Here is a 24791-nt window from a genome sequence, read left to right on the forward strand (position 1 = left end):
AGTAGGGAAAACCACAGACCATTCAGGTATGACCTAAATCAAATCCCTTATGATTATATAGTGGAAGTGAGAAATAGATTTAAGGGCCTAGATCTGATTGACAGAGTGCCTGATGAACTATGGAATGAGGTTCGTGACATTGTACAGGAGACATGAATCAAGACTATCCCCATGGAAAAGAAATGCAAAAAAGCAAAATGGCTATCTGGGAAGGCCTTACAAATAGCTGTGAAAAGAAGAGAAGTGAAAAGCAAAGGAGAAAAGGAAGGATATACCCATGTGAATGCAGAGTTCCAAAGAATAGCAAGAAGAGATAAGAAAGCCTTCTTCAGCGATCAATGAAAAGAAATAGAGGAAAACAACAGAATGGGAAAGAGAGATCTCTTCAAGAAAATTAGAGATACCAAGGGAACATTTCATGCAAAGATGGGCTCAATAAAGGACAGAAATGGTATGGACCTAACAGAAGCAGAAGATATTAAGAAGAGGTGGCAAGAATACACAGAAGAACTGTACAAAAAGATCTTCACGACCCAGATAATCACGATGGTGTGATCACTGACCTAGAGCCAGACATCCTGGAATGTGAAGTCAAGTGGGCCTTAGAAAGCATCCCTACGAACAAAGCTAGTGGAGGTGATAGAATTCCAGTTGAGCTATTCCAAATCCTGAAAGATGATGCTGTGAAAGTGCTACACTCAATATGCCAGCAAATTTGGAAAACTCAGCAGTGGCCACAGGACTGGAAAAGGTCAGTTTTCATTCCAATCCCAAAGAAGGGCAATGCCAAAGAGTGCTCAAACTACTGCACAATTGCACTCATCTCACACGCTAGTAAAGTAATGCTCAAAATTCTCCAAGCCAGGCTTCAGCAATGGAGAATGAACTTGAACTTCCTGATGTTCAAGCTGGTTTTAGAAAAGGCAGAGGAACCAGAGATCAAATTGCCAACATCTGCTGGATCATGGAAAAAGCAAGAGAGTTCCAGAAAAATATCTATTTCTGCTTTATTGACTATGCCAAAGCCTTTGACTGTGTGGATCACAATAAACGGTGGAAAATTCTGAAAGAGATGGGAATTCCAGACCACCTGATCTGCCTCTTGAGAAATTTGTATGCAGGTCAGGAAGCAACAGTTAGAACTGGACATGGAACAACAGACTGGTTCCAAATAGGAAAAGGAGTTTGTCAAGGCTGTATACTGTCACCCTATTTATTTAACTTATACGCAGAGTACATCATGAGAAATGCTGGACTGGAAGAAACACAAGCGGAATCAAGATTGCCAAGAAAAATATCAATAACCTCAGATATGCAGATGACACCACGCTTATGGCAGAAAGTGAAGAGGAACTAAAAAGCCTCTTGATAAAAGTGAAAGAGGAGAGTGAAAAAATTGACTTAAAGCTCAACATTCAGAAAACTAAGATCATGGCATCCAGTCCCATCACTTCATGGGAAATAGATGGGGAAACAGTGGAAACAGTGTCAGACTTTATTTTTCTGGGCTCCAAAATCACTGCAGATGGTGACTGCAGCCATGAAATTAAAAGATGCTTACTTCTTGGAAGGAAAGTTATGACCAACCTAGATAGCATATTGAAAAGCAGAGACATTACTTTGCCAACAAAGGTCCGTCTAGTCAAGGCTATGGTTTTTCCTGTGGTCATGTATGGATGTGAGAGTTGGACTGTGAAGAAGGCTGAGTGCCGAAGAATTGATGCTTTTGAACTGTGGTATTGGAGAAGACTCTTGAGAGTCCCTTGGACTGCAAGGAGATCCAGCCAGTCCATTCTGAAGGAGATCAGCCCTGGGATTTCTTTGGAAGGAATGATGCTGAAGCTGAAACTCCAGTACTTTGGCCACCTCACGCGAAGAGTTGACTCATTGGAAAAGACTCTGATGCTGGGAGGGATTGGGGGCAGGAGGAGAAGGGAATGACAGAGAATGAGATGGCTAGATGGCATCACTGACTCGATGGACCTAAGTCTGAGTGAACTCCGGGAGTTGGTGATGGACAGGGAGGCCTGGCATGCTGGGATTCATGGGGTCGCAGAGTCGGACACGACTGAGCGACTGAACTGAACTGAAAAGGTGGATCAGGATCATAGGAACAAAGGTTATGTTAAGTAGACATGGATTTAGGTGCAACTATACAAAATTGCTGGAGAAGGCAATGCCAACCCACTCTAGTACTCTTGCCTGGAGCATCCCATGGACGGAGGAGCCTGGTAGGCTACAGTCCATGGGGTTGCTAAGAGTTGGACATGACTGAGTGACTCCACTTTCACTTTTCACTTTCATGCATTGGAGAAGGAAATGGCAACCCACTCCAGTATCTTTGCCTGCAGAATCCCAGGGACAGAGGAGCCTGTTGGGCTGCCATCTATGGGGTCGCAGAGAGTCAGACACAACTGACATGACTTAGCAGCAGAAGCAGCAGCATACAAAATTGCCACCTTTTTAGACAACAGTGGGTGAATACTGGTAATTGCATATTGTTCACTTAATAGATGTTAAGAAGGGAAGAAAGGTAGTAGGGACTGTGAAGGAAAGGGGTGTGGTGCAGTTGACCAGGGCTGTCGCTGCTTTTATTATACAATGGGTAGGCTCTTGCAGATGTGAATCAAGTATTATTTAGTGGCTTCTCTTTGGAAAGAAAGAGGGTACTGAAAATGGGTGAAAGGGTTCATGCCAGTGGGTCTTTGAGGCCCTCTGACATTCACCAGTTTCCAAAAGATTTAACTTATAAAAACACATGTAAGATGAAAAAAAAATAAGTGAGGAAATTGAGAAAAAGTGACATTCAGATCTGCTGCTGTGATATAAACAGTGGCCAGCAAGGGGTTCCTCAAATCATCTTTGGAAAGAAGACAGTATAAATAATACCTAGCATAAGCAAGTGCAATTTCTGAGTTCCTATGTAATGTAACAGTGGGTGCCATTGAGAGGCTATCTTCCACAGAGAAAATACCTTTTAATTAACACAAACTGCATTTCAAGATTTGGCTACAGTACTGAAATAGCTCAGAGAACATGATCTTTTCAGAGACTACCTTTGTTTCCAGCTTTAAGATACTCCATGAGTGACTCTTTTCAGTGTCTGAGCAGGTCCTCTGAATCTGATTAAGCAGTAGTGATACTTTTGGTAGTTGTGTCTCTTAAGAGCACTGCAGTTATAAAAGTAGAATAGTTAGCTCTGGTAGGTTATTACTGTTTTTTTCAATTAGATTACATGAAGTGTTTCTGCATCTTGTCAGAATGGTCTATGGACCAAAAATGTTTGAAAATGATTTTTTTTAAAATTTCCATTTGTCAATTTGTATCACTGAGGAAACAAACTGAGTTTCTGTGGCCAAGTACTTTGCTTCCTATGGGTGGCTAGACTAAGGCTTTGTGAAAGGGGCATGGAAGTCTTATGCTTAGACTCATAAACCACATCCCCATTCCTAGAAAAGCACCTGAAAATGTCTGAAATATCTCTACTAGGCAAAGAACTATTCTCTATCCAGTACATCCATGTAAGTAGAAAAAGTGACAATGCTAACTTCCCTCCCTCTCTCCCACTCCACTAGTTTTCATTTGTCCTCCCTCAAGCTTTCCATCCCTTTTTCTTTTTCAATTATCAGCTTATTCTATAACACTTTTCCTTCAGAATTTAAGTGTAAAATGGTACAGGGTTTATACAATTTGCTTTTAAAAAGTGATTCTTCTACTTATATATGAGACCCAAAATTGTGTTAGATCAACTTCATTCATGGATTCAGAACTTTTTTTTGTTTTTGCCTGTTTGTGGTTTTTAAGTCATTTCCTTGGGAATTCTATCTTTTGCACAATTAAGTGCCCATTAATCATACAATGTTTCTGATTCAGTGAGCAGAAGATGGAAATAGAAGAAATGAGATGCAAACTCCATCTTTCATATAAGGATTCTTAAATTCTTGTCAGTGCACACAAAACCTTATTGAAGTCTTTGGACTTTACAACTCCAGCCCCCAGTACAACTTTATTTACTAACAATCACAGTTGGAACACTAATTTTTGGAGCCAGAGTTCTAATAAAAAGTGTATTGTGGGCAGCATATCCACCTCTTTGAGTTTAACCTCTTTCTTGGCAATTAGATCCAGTGTGTAATAGGCAGACACGTCTCTTGGCAAAACATACACAGATAAAATTCAGGATTTCTCCTACCCAGGATGACATCAAGGTATCATGGATGCCAAAGAGCAAAGGTGTGTTAACCTAGCCAGTAAGTGAAATGAGATTTCAAATGAATGGTCCAAGAAAAAAAAGATACTTCATTGAGATTCACTATTTTTAAAATGTTGGCAATTATTGCTGGGCTTTTTCAGATATTTCACTTGCTACCAAGACGATTAAATAATGTTTGTGCAACAAAATGATTATGTGACTGAATTTTTTTAAGGATTCTGTCCTTTTGAATATATACACTATATGTTAAATGAAATATACTTGTCTGTTTCAGTGCCACTGGCCAGAATGAAAGCTCTCCTATCTGTGAGGTGAATTTCCAAGATTCCTGTTTAAAATGCCTGCTTCCAGGGTACGTAAAAGTGGAAGACAGTTTGGAAACCAGGGGCAAAGGGCGATGAGAACGAGGTGGCTCAGACTGAATCTAAGAGCTGAATGTGTGTGAGAGAAAATCCTCCTCCAGCCTCGGAGGGGGTGTCTCCCCCAATACCAGCTCCCTCCCCCCGGGCTTGCGGGGCGGGCCTGGTTTGCTCAGTAGCAGCAGCGGCCGCAGCAGCAGCCCGGGGGCTGAGCGGCAGCGGCCTCCAGGCAGCGAAGGGAAGCGGCGGCTCGGAGAGCCTGAGGCCCTGGGGAGATCCGGCTACTGCCAGGATGGAGGAAGCACCGAGTGGAGCCCGAGCCTTCGGGGACGGGATCTCCTCCCCAGCTCAGCTCCCCCACGGCTTGCCGGGGCGTGCTCCGAGCGCCTACAAGATGGAAGCGGCCTGCGTTTTGCCCTGGCAGCGGCAGCCGACGAACGAGGCGGGCACAGCGGGGTAACAGGCTAGCTTTGGCCGCTCTCGGGAACCTACGCCGCCACGGCCGCTCATTGTCTCTCCCCTTCCACCCGAGGGGCAAACAGGAAGCGTGCCGCCAGGCAGAGTGACGGACGGGCGTCTGGGCCAATGAGAGCTGGCGACGAAGAGCGTGATGGCAAATGAGCGCGGAGAAGAGGGGCGGAACTTCCGGGCGGGCTGTCACCCTCTTCCCCCCTTTTGGGCTGGAGGCTCCACCTTTTGTGTTTCCCGCACAGTCAATCAAAATAGGAAAAAAAAAATCCCCGGACCGCTCCGGCCGTGTCCGCCGCCGCTTCCCGCATCCTCTCCCGCCGCCGCCGCCTTCGCTCCTCACCATGTGTAAGGCGGCGGGGAGCCCCGCCTGAGGTGCCCTATAACACACTATGACCGGTACGTAAAACCGAGAGAGAGCAACCCTTGCTGCTGCCGTCGCCGCCGCTGCCGCCGACAACAGCCAGCCGCGGGCTGCCGCCGCCGGCTCCCGGCTCCCTGTGTGCGACCGAGTGTCTGTGAGAGGCAGAAAGCCGCAATCCCCTCCGCCTCCCTCCCCTCCCCGCCAGCTACCGTCCACCCTTCAAGCCCCAGCAACGCAGTGTCCCCGCCGGGCCCGGGGCGGGCGGCCCGGTCCGCCGGGAGCGCATCCCCCTGTGTGCGGGCGCGGGCGGCGGTCGGGCGGGCGTGTGAGTGACTGACGGTGCGAGAGGAGCGAGCGCGAGTGAGAGCGAGCAGCGCGAAGGGAAAGGGGAGGAGAGGAGAGGAGAGGGGGCAGGGGCAGCGCGGGGAGGAGGAGGAGGAGGGAAAGAGGAGGAGGAGGAGGGTTACAGGCAGCGGCGGGCGGGGGCAGCAGCAGGAGGGGAGGAGGGAGCCGCCGCCGCCGCCGCCGCCGGGGGGCGGGTGGGGGAGGGGAAGGGGACTCGGTCCGGGCTTTCGGAGTAATTTCGCCTCGGCCCGCGGGCCCCCTCCCTCTCCTCCACCCGCCTTCCTCCCCACCCCCACCCCCCCGCGCTGTGCCTGCAGCTCCCGAAAAGCCCGTGAAACAAGAGGAAATGGCTGCCTTGGACGTGGACAGCGGCGGCGGCGGCGGCGGCCACGGCGAGTATCTGCAGCAGCAGCAGCAGCACGGAAACGGCGCGGTGGCGGCGGCGGCGGCGGCGGCCCAGGTGAGGAGCGGCTTAGCCCCGGCCCGGCTCCCCCCTCGCGCCGCTTTCTCCTCCCCTCGCCTCTCCCCTCCCTCCGCGCCTCTCTCCTCCCCTCCCCCCGCCCCGGGAGCTGCCCGCCCGAGGCGCCAACGCTCCGACCCCGCCCGCGCTCCCCCGCCCGCCGCCTTTTTGTGTGAGAGAGTGAGTGTGTGTGTGTGTGTGCGCGCTTGTGAGAGAGAGTGCGCCCTCCCGGGGGTGGGTTCCGGGCGGAAGGTGGAGGCCCGGCGCGCAGTCCGCCGCCCGCCTTCCCGCGGACGGTGGGGCCGGTGTGCGTGCGAGCGGGCGGGCGCGAGCCGGAGTCGAGGAGGAGGAGGAGGAGAGCGCGGGCTGGCGCTCGCCCGGGCGCTGCCTGCGAGGCCAGAGTCGCACTTCCTGTGCGAGCGGCGGCCCGGCCCTAACCGCCACCCCCTCCCCCTGTCTCCCTCTCTGAACCCGCCCATCGGGGGTAGGACACTCAGCCGTCACCGCTCGCTCTGCTGGCCGCTACCTGCAGCAAGATAGGGCCGCCATCGCCGGGCGACGACGAGGAGGAGGCGGCCGCCGCAGCCGGGGCCCCCGCCGCCGCCGCCGCCGCCGGAGCGGTAAGTCTCGCGCGCGCGGCCCGCCCCCGCCGAGGCCCAGCGCCCGCCATCCCGGGCCCGCGGCGGCCCGCCCGCCCTCCAGGCCTCCCCGGCGCCCGCGCCTGCCGCGAGACGGGCGGCCGCGCGGCCGGGCACCTTTCCTGCTCTTTGGCGTGCTTGGTTTGGATCAGAAGCCAGCCTAGGCTTTCTCTAAATTGTCACTGCAGCACCTCCATCCACATTCACTACAAAATGAAGTCTGAGAGGGTGGGGGTAGGGGCCTCCAAAATGGATGTTTGAGCAATTCATATCAGTGCTGAAAACTCCTTCGCCGAACGCTACAAAAATTTCAAGCACAGCCTATCGGCCATAGATAGTATCAACTGCAGAGCCAGTGTCTTTAGCTTTTAGTGTTTTTTGGACTCAGAGCTTTTTCTGCTGGAGTTACTAGATCTTACTGACTTAAATGTTAAATTTTTTTTTATTAAAGGAATGATGGTGTACTCTTTTGTATACAGGAATGAACACCTTTTGAGTGCTTTTTAAATGGCCATTCCAAATGATCGAATTTTAGTTTTTGCAGGCTACTTAAATTTGCAGTAATTCTTAAATGGAGTTTAAGTGATTGTTGGAATCGGTGAAGTTATTTAGATAATATTTTGGCTTTTTAAGTTGAATAAGAAGAAACAGAAGTACGTATAAGGAATTATATTTACATGAATGCTAATGCAACCACGCTTACAGTTGAATTTGGTTGGCAAAGCTATATTTTCATTTATTGTGGTTGCTAGTCTGATGGAATGTGGTGGGGTTGTTCTTTTTGGGTTTTTAGTTCGTCTGGGGCAGGGGGAGGAGCTGGTCAGAGTTGGAGGAGGGCTTAATACAAATTAGCTAGAAACAGTTTTTTAAGATTATTGTGAAGTTTACATTCGTTTGAATTTTTGTTGTTGCATTAGTTTAACATGTAGATGTGTTCACTTATTAAAATAATTGAAACTGCTTACATTATTGTTTGTGTGTTTTTTTTTCATGTGGATTATAGGAATTGGTCTGTGTTGTAATATTTTGAATTGTCACTGTAGACGAAAAAGTTTTAGTCTGCAGGAAATTCTTAGTATTCCAAGACATTAAACGTGAAGCTGTTGTTCAGCTGAATAATTATTGTTAAATATTGTATTTGTAATTTTAGTGCTTGAAATTATACTGTAGAGGGATGTGAATAGATTTACTGACTTAAAAGTATGATTTTAGGTTTTGTTCTTTTGTAACCAGGTTGAGATGTAAAGGCATAAAACTGTGTAAATGAGATGCATTGTTACTTTTAAACAAATTTATGGAGTGGTAAACCTCTTTTATGAACTATGTCCCTTTAGGCCCACAGTGCCAAAAAAAAAAGTTAAAAAACACTACATGAGTAAAATTGCAAGGCAGTTTGCTTCTACTTATCTTTTTAAGTATTTCAAATAGAACAAAAAACTTTTTGTAACTGCACCTTAACCAAGTTTAGGTATCAGCTCAGTGATTGGGGGAGGAGAGAAGTGAAGGAGGAAGTTAGGAGTAGAATATATGTGTATATATATGTATATGTAAGTCTAACCGGAGGAATAGGATACTGTCTCCAGCCTTAGTCTGCTGTGGCCATAGACTTGTAGGGAAGTTGTTTCCCTGCCTCTTCAGCTCCTCCTCTAACTACCAAATCTCTACTGACATCACATTTCCCGCCAGATGAACATGAACCACAATCACTCTAAGCACTTTTTCTTTGTATGTTTGGTATCTGTGCATAAAATTTTTCACTGAGTAAAAATTAGTATGACTGTCTTGAGTGTGTTTGCCTTAACAAACTGGAAAATTATTTTTCCAGTTCAAAAATGAATTTTAGATATGGACATCTCAGTAGATAAGAGAAATTTTAAGTGATTTCATGGAAGTTTTCTGCACGTTAAAAATGTGCTTGGATGTTGTGACTTCCCTCAAATTACTAGGAATTATGAGAGGTTTTATTATGAGAGAGCTTTTGTAGGTGTGCTCTCTAAAAATTTTATTTTGGGTTTATTTTGTATTTATAGAAAAGTTGCAAAGAGAACTGAAAGTTACCTTTTATCCTTCACCCAGCTTCCTCTAATAACTGATATAACTAACCATGGAGAAGGAAATGGCAACCCACTCCAGTGTTCTTGCCTGGAGAATCCCAGGGATGGGGGAGCCTGGTGGGCTGCGGTCTATGGGGTCGCACAGAGTCGGACACGACTGAAGCGACTTAGCAGCAACCATGGTTCATTTGTCAAAACTAGAAAATTAACATTGGTAGTGTTATTAATTATAGACTTTTTTCTGATATCACTCCATTTTCTGTTCTAGGATCCAATTCAGGATACCACATTGCATATAGTATTATTGTGTTTAAGGTCAAGTTGAAATACACAACTTTCTACTTAAAACTTTTAAATGCAACTTTATACTAGTTTGGTATTTTAGGATTAAAGGGGCATTGAAAAGCCAATAACTGAACTACAGACTTGCTTTACATATTTTCAGTTTAGAATTTGTTATGATTTGTGTTCATCCTGGATCCTGGCCAAGAATTTTTGGCACCCTCAGTATAGTGCTGAATAGGTCTAATCACAAAGCAGTCTCACCTGTAATGTCCCACAGCATAGACTCTCAAAATTGATTTGATGGCAGGATTTTTATGTTTTATTATTTAAAGTTGTGTAGTGAGTTTTAGTAGTTAATCAAGAAATAGAAAAGGATGAACTTTATGAGGTATTAACTCATCCAGTTTACATTTGTGTGAACCTGTGAATTACTCATTTGCACTTTAGTATTAATAAGCTGTGTAAGTAAGTGTTATGAAAGACATTGCCTAAATTTTAGTTTAACTTGTAATGTTTCATTTATTACATAAATGTTCGTGAATTACAAAGTGAATAATAACTTATATAAAAAAGGTTATTTTGACTGTTACTTCAGATAAGAGTTACACTATCATTGTAAGGAATTCACTGGGTAATCGATTTTATATTTGTAGTCTATGTTCTTTACTGTTCCCTTTGAAGATTTTAAGAAACTTCAGTACTTGCCCTGGAATGGTTCTTGTTTGTTTCCACCTCAGCTTCACACTTGTTTCCAGTTACTCTTTTCTTGCCTATTTCTGGCTTTTGTAAAGCCATTTGTGGGAACTGAGGGGTTATTAATCCTTTCCAAATGAGATGTAATAAGTTAGTATGAATTTTTTTCTTTTTCCTTTACACAGTTATTACCTGAAAAGATAAATTCTTGGATTTCCCCCTTCTCCAGCGTCCCCCCATTTTATGCCTGATTGCAGTGGAGAATGCCCTTGTAATGAATTTGCTGTAGTAATGTCCCAGGGCTGCTCTTGGTTGTGGTCTTTTTTTTTTTTAACCATGTGATTATGTGTTTGTATACAGAGGGAAACTTGGACTACCTTCAATTACAACGTTTTAAATAATGCCAGTGTCCATGTTAATTGGTGTTTTGTCAGTAAGAATATTAGAATTACTGAGAGAAACATGAGTTTTCTCTTAGTATGTAAGCTTAATATGGAGGGTTATCTTGACCCCAAAATTCTTGCTTGGGTTATGTGTATTTTATGTCTCTCTGTCTATACTGTTTCTAGTAGCCTAACATCAAACATTCTTACAACTTTTTTTTTTTTTGGTCTCAGATGTTCTAGTTTGTTTATTTTGCTGGTATACTACTGATGAAATTTCTGTTAAAGATGAATCATCTTTGTAGGCTTTGTGGTTTTGAAACATTTGGGGCATATTCTTTGTGGAGTTGATTTAAAACTGATACAGAGTTTTTCATTGAAGACACTAATATCTCAAGATGAGTTTTATTGATCCATTTTTTCCTATCATTTTCTTTGCAATTATTTTAAAGTAAAATGTTTTTATTTACTTAAAAATTTTACTTATTGATCTTTCTGCTAGGCACAGTTGGATGTTTTTCAAATCTGTCCCGTAATCGTAAGGATACTTTAGGATTATATAGTGCTTTACAGTTTAAAGCTTAACATTGTCTTTAGGCTCTTATGACCCTGCAAGGTAGTATTTTTCCCATAAGGAAATTGAGTCCTGATCTAAATCACCTATAATTCTGAGTGATTATAGAATAGCTAGGGCTAGAACCCAGTTTTGAATTTTTTCTTTCCTAGTGCAATATACTCCTTTCCTCTAAGTATATGATGTCTTAGCTTAAATCATGAAAGTCTAGTATTTTTCTATTTCTGTGTTCATAAATATTTTTTACATATGTTTTAACCTTCAGTTCAGTCGCTTAGTCGTGTCCGACTCTTTGCCACCCCATGAATCACAGCATGCCAGGCCTCCCTGTCCATCACCAACTCCCGGAGTTCACTCAGACTCACGTTAGATTTACTCAAAAGTTCAAATACATCATTTTAGCCTAGGTTTGGGGACTTACCTTTAATTAATGGCCTGTGTTGTTGGGAAAAGTACTGTAGTTTACTTAGCTTCTGGAGAAGGGGGTGATTGCGTAGTATGTTATCTGAATAGTTGTATTTATTTTCAAGGAATTTCTTGAACTAGAAAGCTGTTCACTGATGGTTTAATACCTGTTCTTGTAAAGATTTTGTTAAAAGAAATACTGGGATGCCATAAATTTTAAAGATGAAAAGGGACAACATGCCAGTACAGTTGTCCCTCTTATTTGTGGGTTTTGAATCCTTGGAGGTCTGCCTGTTGTATCTCACTGTATGTAAGGGAATTGAGCATGGGGGATTTTGGTATCCACAGGGTCCTGGAACCAATCCCCTGTGAATATCTAGGGTTAGCAGTATTGTAAAATTAACTTGTATGTGAGGTATCTTCTTTGATGTAAGTTGAAAAATGGTATATATAATGCAGGTCAGAAAAAATTCAAGTTCGATTCCCCAAAGAATAACCTTAAGAAAATAACAGTTGGATTTGAAACACCATACTTTAGATTTTGGTATGAATGTCTTTAGTTTAAAATGCCAAGAGACTGAAATGAAATGTAAATTGTTACTCCAATCCTGGGAAAGATGACTCAAAGCTTTTAATTTCTGTACCAGGTAAAATTTGATGAATCATACATGACTTTAATGTCCACTGCTTCTTTTTAACTATGTGACTTTAATGTCCACTGTTTGATTTCAGCAATTTAAGTTTGAGAAGTTTAAATGTTTGTGTTTAAAAGATAGAGAATTATTCTAGTTCAAGCCTGGACATTTGTACTTGGTCCCACAGTTTCTGTGACTTTTTTGTCTTCAGCCTTTCAGTCGCCTTCACTAGGTCTTAGTTTACCTTTATAAAACACAGATCTGATTGCACCACTCACTCTCCTCAAAACCTTTTATAGCTTTCATTCACTATCTGTAGGATAAAGTCCAAACTCCTAAGTATGAATCTATGGAGCCATTTACTACAGGTCCTGATAAAAATGTCTAGTCCTGTTCCCCATTATTTTGTTCTATGAATATGAGTCTTTTCTGAATTTTCTCTTCAACTCCAAACTATACATTTTTTTTTGAAGTTTCTTTTTGTCTGTGAGTTAATTATTTCTATACCTTAATGCCTATATCTCTGCTTCCTAACTGCCTACAGTGAAATCTTAAATTTTATTCACGATAACCTAAAAAATCTCTTCTGTGAAGTCTTGTCTTTTTTCATTTTTCTGTTTCCCCAAAGTGTTTTGATCCTATGCATAGTGTACACCACTGTTCACATAGTAGTATCATGTATGTGTATGTCTGGTTGGACAGATAGTGAATCACTTGAAGATAAAGATTGTATCTCATGGGCTTACTCATGGTTATTTCATCTTGGCAGATATGCTCAAATATTTTGAATTGAGTCATTAAACTGTGGTTCCTCCATTGAAATATACATTTCAGCTGTGTGTACACATGAAAATTAGGTAGTGAGTCTCTATAAAAAATGAAAAGTTCTTCTCGTTCTATAATATTTGTATTGAATTTTGTGGAATGGTTTATTTTGAGAGAATACTATTTGTCTTCACCTGTTTTTAATGGTCACAGACCACCCCCCCCCCCAGCCCCTTTGAGAATATGAAGAAACTCTAGATACTCTTTTCTCCACTCCCAGCCCCGGCCTTCCAATTGAACTTTCTCAAAAAGTTGATATGCTGTTTTAGAGGATTCAGAGATCCTTTGAACCCCAGGCATGGATTGTACATTGAGAATTCTGGTTTAGGTATGTTCATGTTCTCATTGTCTAGTGATGTGTGAAGTTACAGGAAATCACTTACAGATCTAGAAGGAAATGGTGTAGGGATGGCATTATTTTGATGGTGATTAATTCATATAGGTCTCATTCCCTGTGTGTTTACCTTTGGTCTTAGTGAGAGATAAGTATGGTATAGAATTTAAGGGCATGGATTCTGCAGTTAGGTTGACTTAGTTTTAAATCCCATTTTGGACATTGGATAGCTGTCTGATTTTGTCTCAATTTTGTCATCTGTGATATGGGGATAATCATACTACCTCATAGGATAGTTGTAAGCAATAGATTATATAATCTTACAAATCCCTATCATGGTACTTGGCGTATAAAAGAACAGCTCAAATGTTAGATGTTACTGTTACTATTCCCTTAAAAAATTTACCCTTTGACATTCATATGTTGGGTTTTATTGCTTTGTACTTTCCTACATTGATATTTTTCTAGTCTTGTCTAATCCACAATAGAAATGATACTTCAAATTCTAGCAGATAACAGAATTGCAGAATATAATGGCTAGTATTCTGTGGCAAACTTAAAGAGAAATAGTAGGCAAAGTATCAATCCTCCAGCTTTTAGATTCTAAAAAAGCCTTTTAGATGGACTGACTTTCCAATGTGGCCACAAGGCAACGACCTTTCCTCATTAAAAATTTTTAAGGTCTCATATATTTTTTTTAGTAGTTCATGCAAAAGTAAAGAATTTGATGGCTCACTAAAGGAATCACCCACATCCTGTGTTTACTCTGGAGTACCTTACTACATGCCATGAAAGAGTAGCTTTAATTGTTTGATTTAAAGTTGATAGCAGTAATATACAAATCTTATTTCTGATTATAGATACTGATGACACTGCTCTAATAATGTTTCTTTTTTGTACACAAATATGATGCACCTGGTTTAGTGATACATTTTTAGTGGGTTTTATACTTTTTGAACTCTCTTCCATGTTTGAGGTATATTTGGTTTGAGCCGTTCATAATCTTTTCTACCTATTTCTACTTTTATTTTTAACTGTGTAGCATCAGAGAGATCATAGATGAGGGATTGGAAAATCAGTTTGTGGTCATAAAATAAAACATATTCTAATTGAACTTTTTTCCTGCTCAAATAGCCTGGGTTATCTTAGCAATAACTAGCAAAATTGAAAATGATAATTATCGTAGTTTATATAGTACTTCTGTATTTGAGCTCTGTTGTGTTACTAAGAGAACATTTCAGGTGATAAGTGTTTTTTATCAGTTTTTAAAGTTTTTTGAGAATTGGATTAAATATACCACAAATACATATCACATAACATTTTCTGTTTTCTTCATCCAGACAGGTGATTTGGCTTCTGCACAGTTAGGAGGAGCACCAAACCGATGGGAGGTTTTGTCAGCCACACCTACAACTATAAAAGATGAAGCTGGCAATCTAGTACAGATTCCAAGTGCTGCTACTTCCAGTGGGCAGTATGTCCTTCCCCTTCAGAATTTGCAGAATCAGCAAATATTTTCAGTTGCACCAGGATCAGATTCATCAAATGGTACAGTGTCCAATGTTCAATATCAAGTAATACCACAGATTCAGTCATCAGATGGTCAGCAGGTTCAGATTGGTTTCACAGGCTCTTCAGATAATGGGGGTATAAATCAAGAAAGTGGTCAAATTCAGATCATTCCTGGCTCTAATCAAACCTTGCTTGCCTCTGGAACACCTCCTGCTAATATCCAGAATCTCATACCACAGACTGGTCAAGTCCAGGTTCAGGGAGTTGCAATTGGTGGTTCATCTTTTCCTGGCCAAACCCAAGTAGTCGCTAATGTGCCTCTTGGTCTTCCAGGAAATATTACCTTTGTACCAATCAATAGTGTCGATCTAGATTCTTTGGGACTCTCGGGCAGTTCTCAGACAATGACTGCAGGCATTAATGCTGATGGACATTTGATAAACACAGGACAAGCTATGGATAGTTCAGACAATTCAGAAAGGACTGGTGAGCGGGTTTCTCCTGATATTAATGAGACTAATACTGATACAGATTTATTTGTGCCAACATCCTCTTCATCACAGTTGCCTGTTACTATAGATAGTACAGGTATATTACAACAAAATACCAATAGCTTGACTACTACTAGTGGGCAAGTCCATTCTTCAGATCTTCAGGGAAATTATATCCAGTCGCCTGTTTCTGAAGAGACACAGGCTCAGAATATTCAGGTTTCTACAGCACAGCCTGTTGTACAACATCTACAACTTCAAGAGTCTCAGCAGCCAACCAGTCAAGCCCAAATTGTGCAAGGTATTACACCACAGACAATCCATGGTGTGCAAGCCAGTGGTCAGAATATAACACAACAGGCTTTGCAAAATCTTCAGTTGCAGCTGAATCCTGGAACCTTTTTAATTCAGGCACAGACAGTGACCCCTTCTGGACAGATAACTTGGCAAACATTTCAAGTACAAGGGGTTCAGAACTTGCAGAATTTGCAAATACAGAATACTGCTGCCCAACAGATAACTTTGACGCCTGTTCAGACACTCACGCTTGGTCAAGTTGCAGCAGGTGGAGCCTTGTCTTCAACTCCAGTTAGTCTAAGCACTGGTCAGTTGCCAAATCTACAGACAGTTACAGTAAACTCTATAGATTCTACTGGTATACAGCTACACCCAGGAGAGAATGCTGACAGTCCTGCAGGTGAGTTTTCTAAGTCATGTCATGTCATAGATAAGTTCACCAATGTGTTAATATGTAGGGAAATTTTTTCCTCTAAGTGTTTATCAGAATCTGGCTATCTTTAAAGATGATGATACATTTCCCTGTGTCTGTATAAAAAATCAACATCAGAATGTGTTCTGAATTGTTCTTCATTGAACGATGATAGTTTCTGTAAGTCAAGGATTTATTTCTCTGTTATGCCAGTTACATGTGTTTCTTGTCACTCCGTTTTATGTATTTTCTTAACATCTGATTGGTACTCTCAAGCATCACAGAATTTTTATTTGGCAGGTAAGGTGTCTTGGTTGTCTTTGGTGTGATGTAAATTATATGTTTTATGCATTGTATTGGGTTGGGCAATCAGACTGGCATAGTGAAACTATGGTACTGGGAGTAGGTAGTGTTCATGCTGTCTCACTCACTAGCTAGCTGGGTGGTTGTGGCTAGGTTACTTTTGCTCGTACAAACTCAGTTTTCTCAGCATGTAAAATGTGCTTGTTGGACTATGTAACTATGTCTAGGGTACCTTGTAGACCTAAAATTCTTCGATTCTGTGATAATTTATTCTTACAGGTGTGAAGTAGTTCCTAAACGTAGGTGTGCTAGATATGTTATAATTGATAGTAGGGGTAGAAATTTCAGAAGTGTCCTCTTTGTTTTGTAAGAATGAAATAATACAGTTTGAAAAGATAGTATAATCATTACTTTAGTAATGTTATTTACTTAGTATTTTATTGAATGTTTTGTTGTACACTAAGTTCTTACTTTCACTCTTATTTTGTTGTTTTGAGCCTTTCAAACTCAAGCTGGGAACTTGGATTTAATTTACTGAATTAATGGTATTAACCTCTTTGTTTAGGAAAATTTGTGATATGTACACAGTAAATTGGGTTTCCCAGGTGACTCAGTGGTAAAGAATCCACCTGCCAATGCAGGAGACCTGGGTTTGATCCGTGGGTTGGGAAGATCCCCTGGAGGAGGAAATGGCACCCCACTCCAGTATTCTTGCCTGGAGAATCCCACCGACAGAGGATCCTGACAGGCATAGGGTCACAAAAAGTTGGACACAACTGAGCAACTGAGCACACACATGCACACAAAAAATTGGCCTTGTCCTGAAGTCTTGCTGTGTTCTTAGGAAGTTTTTAATTGCATTTGAGCCTTCTGAAGCTGTGGTTTAAAGCTGCATTCTCAAAGTGTGGTCTGTGGACCACTGAGGATTCCTGAGACCCTCTCAGACGTCCTTGATGTCAAACTGCTTTTCATAATAATAGTAAAATTACTTGCCTTTTTTGTTGTGTTGACATTTTCACTGATAGTTGCTAAAACTGTTGTGTCTTAGCACAAATCAAAGCTGTGATGATAAACTGTAATAGCAGTATTCTTTATGACCATCCACTTGGAGTTAATGAAAAATGCTAGTTTCACTGAACAATAACCTTGATGAACACATCAAAAGAGATATTTTCACTAAATCTTGACCCTTGAATGCTGCATGTCCTTTTTAAAATAATAGCTTTATTGAAACATAATTCACATATTGTAAAAGTCACTGTTTAAAGTATGCAATTTAGTGGTTTCTAATATAGGGACAGACTTGCCCAACCATCACCAGTATATAATTTTAGAGCATTTTCACCACCACCCCCAAACCCCATTCCCATTAGTAGTCCCTCCGCATTCCCCCATTCCCTTATCCCCCAGCAACCACTAATCTACTTTTCTGTCTCTTTGGATTTGCCTGTTATATCTTACCAGTCGAATCATACAATACATAGCTTTCTGTTTCTGACTTTCTGCATATTTTTAGGCTTCATCTGTGTTGTAGTCTTTACCAATACTTTGTTCCTTTTTGTGGTTGAATAATATTCCATTGTAGGGATATACCACATTTTGTTCACTTATCCATTGATTGATAGCATTTCCATATTTTAGCTATCGAGAGAATGCTGCTATGAATATTTGTGTACAGTTGTTTGATGTGGACATATGTTTGTTTCTTTTGGGTATATACTTGGGAGTGGAATTGCTAGATTGTATGTTTAACATTTTGAAGAACTGCCAAAATGCTTTTCCAAAGTGACTGTATCATTTTACATTCTCACCAACAAAAGGGTTCCAGTTTTTCTACATCCCCACCAACATATCATTGTCCTCCTCTTTTATTTTAGACAATGGGTGTGAAGTGGTATCTCATTGTGTTTCTGGTTTGTAGTTCCTGCTGCATGTTTTTCTAATATTCTTTGTGATAAAATGGGAACTGTACTTTAATAAAGTGCATACCAAAATAAGATGATTATATTTTAAAAAACCTATATTGTTTTTACTTGAGCAGTCATGTGAGTTGCAAGCTGAACTAGATGCTGTTTTCAGGAAACACAATACTTGAAAGACTGACAAACTGATTATTGAATGACTCATTTATTTAAGTGACAGATATTTTCTAAAAAATAAGTGAGCCTGTCCTTCAAAGGAAAAAAAAACCTGTTTGCTTCCAATGATAAAATTTGGACTTTCCAGTGAAAATAATAATTTAGGAGAACTTGAATCTACTACTATGAACTTGATAATGTATTAATAATTGCATTCTTTTCTGATGAGATGGACAGTGTTATATTAATAAATAGGATTTTTTTGAATACTGTATTATAATGAAATATGCCAGCATTTGCAAGATCTTTATGATAGTTCAGTGAACCAGTGGTTTTCAAATGACCAACTAATGTTACAAATCGTGCATGGGTAAAAGATAGACTAACAATAAGCATATGGAAAGTTTATCAATATGTTTTCAGATTCTACACTGCAACTGACGTTTAAGGAACTATCACTAGTCAGATTTGGTATAGTATCAAAGAAGAATACGCACATTTGGCTGAAAGACTGTCAGATTACTTCTTCCTTTTCCAGCCATGTATCTTGATATTCTTCTTATGCTTCAGCCCAAACCACATACTGCTGCAGACTGCAGAAGAAAATATGAAACTCCAGTTGTCTTTTAGCCTAGATATTAAGGAGATTTGCAAAAATATAAAACATGGCCTTTCATTAACTTCTATATATATTTTGAGAAAATAGTTGTTTTTCACAAAATAGTAATTTGTGTTAATACGTAATGGATTTATTGTTTTCAAATGAATTGAAACATTAAAATTTTCTCTTTTAATTTCTACTACAGTAAGTATCAAAAAATGTATCATACATGAATAAAAGGTTTTTAGGGACCTCAGTAATATTTAAGAGTTTAGAAGGAGTCCTGAGACCAAAAAGTTTGAAAATACTGGAGAATGACAGACTTCTGAAGACATAGTTTTTAAAACCAGTTTTTAAAGCTTCCACAAAGTTAAAATTATGGAGATCTGTACATATTAGAAAAACATCTCTAGAGAATTTATTTGTGATTTTGTGAATTTATATTGGTCATGAAATTAGATTGATATAAAGCAATAAGTGCTCAGTAATTTATTTCCAAAATAGTATCAAAATAGCAACATTGTTTGAATTAAATGCAAAATTGAATTTTTAAGATGATGATTTAGTTTATTGAATGTTGGGCAAGGAAGAGTAAAATAAGCACTCCAGAGGGCCATTAAATTAGAATTTTCTCCCAATTTTAAAGGAATGAGAAAACAAAAGTTAAAGAGAATGATAATGAAAGTGCTGCATAGTACATTGTAGCATATTTAAAAATAAAAACCAAAAAATTGGAATTTGGGGATAATCTAGTAATAAAACTGTTCCTTGGTATACTGTCTTTTTAATTGACAAAACTTGTAAGACGTGTTTTCTTATGTGAATAATCGGTTAAAAAAAAAACTGTGTTAGAACATAGTATGGCCAGATGAACTGCTTAAATCTTTGATACCGTTGGTTTGCATTTTATTTTTGTTTAGTATGGAAACCATGAAACACATTTCCCAAATGAAGGAAACCACACAGTTTGTTTTTTTTTAAAAACCAGGGTTCTGGAATTTAATCATCATCTTTTTTTTAAAGATCCCCTTTAACAGAAATGACCTCTATTCTGATTTGTTTTAAGATGTGAATCTGATTCAGGGCCCCTCCTCATGAGGGGTATGTTTAGTGCTCTTTACCCCTTAGAAACCAAACCCATTTTCCTTGCAACATAGAACTCACTGGGCCCCAAGCTGCAACCCCAGTCATTCCTTTATTTCTATTCCTTGCCCACTGAGAAGTGCATGATGTTTTTGAAATTTAATTTTTATTCCATATTTGCTATGTATATGAAACTGAATGAGAAGAGACTATGAATTTACTTTTGGAAATTACCTTTCCAACATCTTTTCTAGTCAGAAAATGTCTCCCAAATTAAGCCAAGGCTTAATCCAGTTTCTCAGATTTGAGTCCTGTCAGATTTTGACTTACCTTTAAGACTGAGTATTATGTACATTTTAAAATACTGTCATAACTACACTGCTTGTACAGTTTCTTTATCTTTAATTTTTGTTATTTTTTTTTTTGGTAGAGTGAACATGTCCATTAAGTATTTATGTCAGGAATTATGTCCTATTTAATTATTTTTTGTTGTTTAGTTGCTCAGTCATGTCTGACTCTTTGTGACCCCATGGACTGCAGCACACCAGACTTCCCTGTCCTTTACCATCTCCTAGAGTTTGCTCAAACTCATGTCCATTGGGTTGGTGATGCCATCCAACCATTTTGTCCTCCCTGCCCCCTTCTCTGACTCTCCATCTTTCCCAGCATCAGGGTCTTTTCTAATGAGTCGACTCTTCACGTCAGGTGGCCAAAGTATTGGTGCTTCGGCATCAGTCCGTCCGATGAATCCTCAGAGTTGATTTCCTTTAGGATTAACTGGTTTGGTCTCCTTACTGTCCATGGAACTCTCAAGAGTCTTCTCCAGCACCACAGTTCAAAGGCATTGATTTTTGGGTGCTCAGCCTTCTTTATGGTCCACGTCTCACATCTGTACATGACTACTGAGAAAACCATGGATTGACTATCTGGACATTTTTTGGCAAAGTGGTATTTCTGCTTGCTAATATGTTGTCTACGTTTGTCATAGCTTTTATTCCAAGGATCAAATGTCTCTGAATTTCATGGCTGCAGTCACCATCTACAGTGATTTAGGAGCCCAAGAAAATAAAATCTGTCACTGTTTCTACTTTTTCCCCATCTGTTTGCCATTAAGTGATGGGACTGGATGCCATGATCTTAGTTTTTTGAATGTTGAGTTTCAAGCCAGTTTTTTCACTCTTCTCTTTCACCCTCATCAAGAGGCTCTTTTGTTCCTCTTCACTTTCTGCCTTTAGAGTGGTATCTGCATATCTGAAGTTGTTGGTATTTTCCCCAGCAATCTTGATTCTAGCTTTTGATTCATCCAGCTGGACTTTTCACATGTTGTATTCTCCATATAAGTTAAATAAGCAGGGTGTCAGTATACAGCCTTGATGTATTCTCCATATAAGTTAAATAAGCAGGGTGTCAGTATACAGCCTTGATGTACTGCTTTGCCAATTTTGAACCAGTCCATTGTTCCATGTCTGGTTCTAACTTGCTTCTTGGCTTGCATACAGATTTCTCAGGAGACAGGTAAGGTGGTCTGGTACTCCTCTAAGAATTTTCCACAATTTGTTGTGATCCACACCATCAGAGGCTTTGGCATAGTCAGTGAAGCAGATGTAGATGTTTTTCTGGAATTCTCTTGCTTTCTCTATGGTCCAGTGAATGTTGTCAATTTGATCTCTGGTTCCTCCACCTTTTTTAAACCCACTTGTACATCTGGAAGTTTCGATTCACATACTCCTGAAGCCTAACTTGAAGGATTTTGAGCATAACCTTACTAGCATATGAAATGAATGCAATTGTATGATAGTTTGAACATTCTTTGATGTTGACCTTCTTTGGACTTGGAATGAAAACTGACCTTTTCCAGTCCTGTGGCTGCTACTGAGTTTTCCAAATTTGCTAGCATATTGAGTGCTGCACTTTCACAGCATCATCTTTTAGGATTTGAAATAGCTCAGCTGGAATCCCATCACCTGCACCAGCTTTGTTTGTAGTGATGCTTCCTAAGGCACTTGACACTCCAGGATGTCTGACTCTAGGTGAGTGACCACACCATCGTGGTTATATGGATCATTAAGACCTTTCTTGTACAATTCTTCTGTGTATTCTTGCCACCTCTTTTTAATCTCTTCTTTTAGGTCCTTGCCGTTTCTGTCCTTTATTGTGCCCATCCTTGTGTGAAATTTCCCCTTCATAACCCCAATTTTCTTGAGATTTCTAGTCTTTCCCATTCTATTATTTTCCTCTGTTTCTTTGCATTGATCACTGAGGAAGGCTTTCTTTTTGCTATTCTCTGGAATTCTGTATTCAATTGAGTATATCTTTCCCTTTCTCCTTTGCGTTTCACTTCTTTTCTTAACTACTTGTGAGGCCACCTCAGAAGATCATTTTGCTTTCTTTCATTTGTTTTTCTTGGGGATGGTTTTGATTACCATCTCCTGTACAGCTACCATCCTCCATCCATAGTTCTTCAGGCACTCTGTCTACCAGATCTAATTCCTTGAATCTGTTCATCACCTCTACTGTATAATCATAAGGGATTTGGTTTAGGTCGTACCTGAATGGCCTAGTGGTTTTCCCAACTTTCTTCAGTTTAAGCCTGAATTTTGCAATAAAGAGCTCATGATATGAACCACAGCTCTAGGTCTTGTTTTTACTGACTGTATAAAGCTTCTTCATCTTCGGCTGCAGAAAATGGAATCAGTCTGATTTCGGTATTGACCATCTGTGTCAGTGGGGTGTCCATGTGTAGAGTTGTGTCTTGTGTTGTTGCAGGAGGGATATTTGCCATGACCAGTGTGACCTCTTGACAAAACTCTGTTAGCCTTTGCCCTGCTTCATTTTGTACTCCAAGGACAGACTTGCCTGTTTTTCCAGGTATGTCTTGACTTGTACTTTTGCATTACAGTCACCTATGATGAAAAGGACATCTTTTTTTTTGGTGTTAGTTTTAGAAGGTCTTGTAGGTCATCACAGAAACGTTCAGTTTCAGCTTTCTTTGGCATTAATGGTTGGGGCATAGACTTGGATTACTGTGATGTTGACTTGGAGAGGAACTGAGGTCATTCTATTGTTTTTGAGATTGCACCCAACCATGGATTTTGGACTCTTCACTGTGAGGGCTACTTCGTTTCTTCTATGGAATTCTTGCCCGCAGTAGTTAATACAATGGTCATCTGAATTAAATTCACCTATTCCCATCCATTTCAGTTCACTGATTCCTAAAATATTGATGTTTGTTCTTGCCATCTCCTGCTTGACCATATCCAGTTTACTTTGATTCATGGATGTAATATTGCAGGTTCCTATGCAATATTGTTCTTTACAGCTTTAGACTTTACTTTCACCACTAGACACACATCCACAACTAAGTGTCATTTCCATTTTGGCCCAGCATCTTCATTCTTTCTGGAGCCATTTCTCCACTCTTGCCCAGTAGCATATTGGATACCTGCCAACCTGGGGGGCTCATCTTCTGGTGTCATATATCATTTTGCCGCCTTTTCATACTATTTAGTACAGTTAAAAAGACCCCACATGAGAAAAAGCTGAGAGTCAAATTCATTACTTAAAACCAGTGGCTGGAGTAGGCTTTTTTTTTTGTAGCGGTGAGCTAAAAACAAAGTTGCAGGCTGTTACTCTAAAAGTCAAAGCAGCTCAGTTGGGTCCGACCCTGTGGACTATAGCCTGCCAGGCTTCTCCGTCCATGGGGTTTTCCAGGCAAGAATACTGGAGTTGGTTGCCATGCCCTCCTCCAGGAATCTTCCCAACTCAGGGACTGAACCTGCATTCCTCATGGCTCCTGGATTGCAGGTGGATTCTTTACCCGCTGAGCCATCAAGGAAGGTCTGTTAGTCTAAGGTTCAGCTTAAATGAGGCTGTACAAATTAGAGATGAGAAGAGCACATGAGAAATAGGAGGACCCTAGCATAGTCTTGTGATCAGTTTGTGAACCAATCTGAACCATTCAGCTATAAACTGGGTGTCTAGGTTTATGATATCCTGTACTATCTCTGAGGCCAATAAAAGACCTAAATCTACACTAGAGCTAGAAGGACTTGATGGAGACACTTGGAAGAATGGAGTTGTAATGCATAGAGAAAAATTTTACTCAATGTAAATCTGAAACCAAAATTCCAAAATAAGTGATGAAGGCAGAATCTATGACAGCCTGTAAAATCAACAATTAAGAGATGAATTCATGTCCAACTGAAGAAAGGTAATTTAAAAATCTGAAAAGCTAAGATGTCAGTGAGAAAAAGGAAGCTGTAGCATCTTAGGAAAAAAGTTGTGAAACGGAGAAGGTAGATATGGAAAAGAAAAAGCCAGTAATCCTAGAAAGGAGAAACATTTCATTGATTCTAAGACACATGATGTGTAACATTTTAACATTTCTGAGATCTTGAGTTTATTTTGCAGACCGTGACACGTCAGTGTTTTAATTTATAGTACTTTTTATTTTTTACTGGTAGTAGAATGTGTTCTTTGTTGTTCAGTTGCTCAGTCATGTCTGACTCTGCAACCCCGTGGACTGCAGCACACTAGGCTTCCCTGTCCTTCACTATCTCCCAGAGCTTGCTCAAATTCATGTCCATTGAGTAGGTAATGCCATCCAACCATCTTGTCCTTTGTCATCCCGTTCTCCTGCCTTCAATCTTTCCCACATCAGGGTCTTTTCTAATGAATCGGCTCTTCACATTAGGTGGCCAAAGTATTGGAGCTTCAGCATCAGTCCTTCCAATGAGTATTGAGGCTTGATTTCCTTTAGGATTGACTGGTTTGATTTCCTTGCAGTCCAAGAGACTCTCAGTCTTTTCCAACACCACAGTTCAAAGCATCAATTCTTCAGCACTCACCCTTCTTTTTATGGTCCAGCTCTCACTTCCATACATGATTATTGGAAAAACGATAGCTTTGACTAGATGGACCTTTGTTTGCAAAGTAATGTCTCTGCTATTTAATATGCTGTCTAAGTTGGTCATAACTTT

The 24791-nt window shown here is 40.6% G+C and overlaps 1 protein-coding gene across 2 annotated transcripts in view; it reads left to right on the forward strand.

Moving 5' to 3' along the window:
• Nucleotides 1-5350: 5350 nt before the first annotated feature.
• Nucleotides 5351-24791, forward strand: part of SP3 (Sp3 transcription factor) — a 55576-nt gene continuing 36135 nt past the window's right edge. Inside the window, exons 1-4 of one of the 2 annotated variants that reach the window (XM_061435114.1) lie at nucleotides 5351-5439; nucleotides 6067-6209; nucleotides 6698-6829; nucleotides 14376-15735. In XM_061435114.1, coding sequence (XP_061291098.1) covers nucleotides 5433-5439; nucleotides 6067-6209; nucleotides 6698-6829; nucleotides 14376-15735 — 1642 coding nt within the window. In that variant the 5' untranslated portion in view covers nucleotides 5351-5432. The remainder of the gene's footprint in view (nucleotides 5440-6066; nucleotides 6210-6697; nucleotides 6830-14375; nucleotides 15736-24791) is intronic. The other variant, XM_061435121.1, reaches the window with a different exon arrangement.

Source organism: Bos javanicus, chromosome 2, assembly GCF_032452875.1.
Source record: "Bos javanicus breed banteng chromosome 2, ARS-OSU_banteng_1.0, whole genome shotgun sequence".
Classification (NCBI taxonomy): domain Eukaryota; kingdom Metazoa; phylum Chordata; class Mammalia; order Artiodactyla; family Bovidae; genus Bos; species Bos javanicus.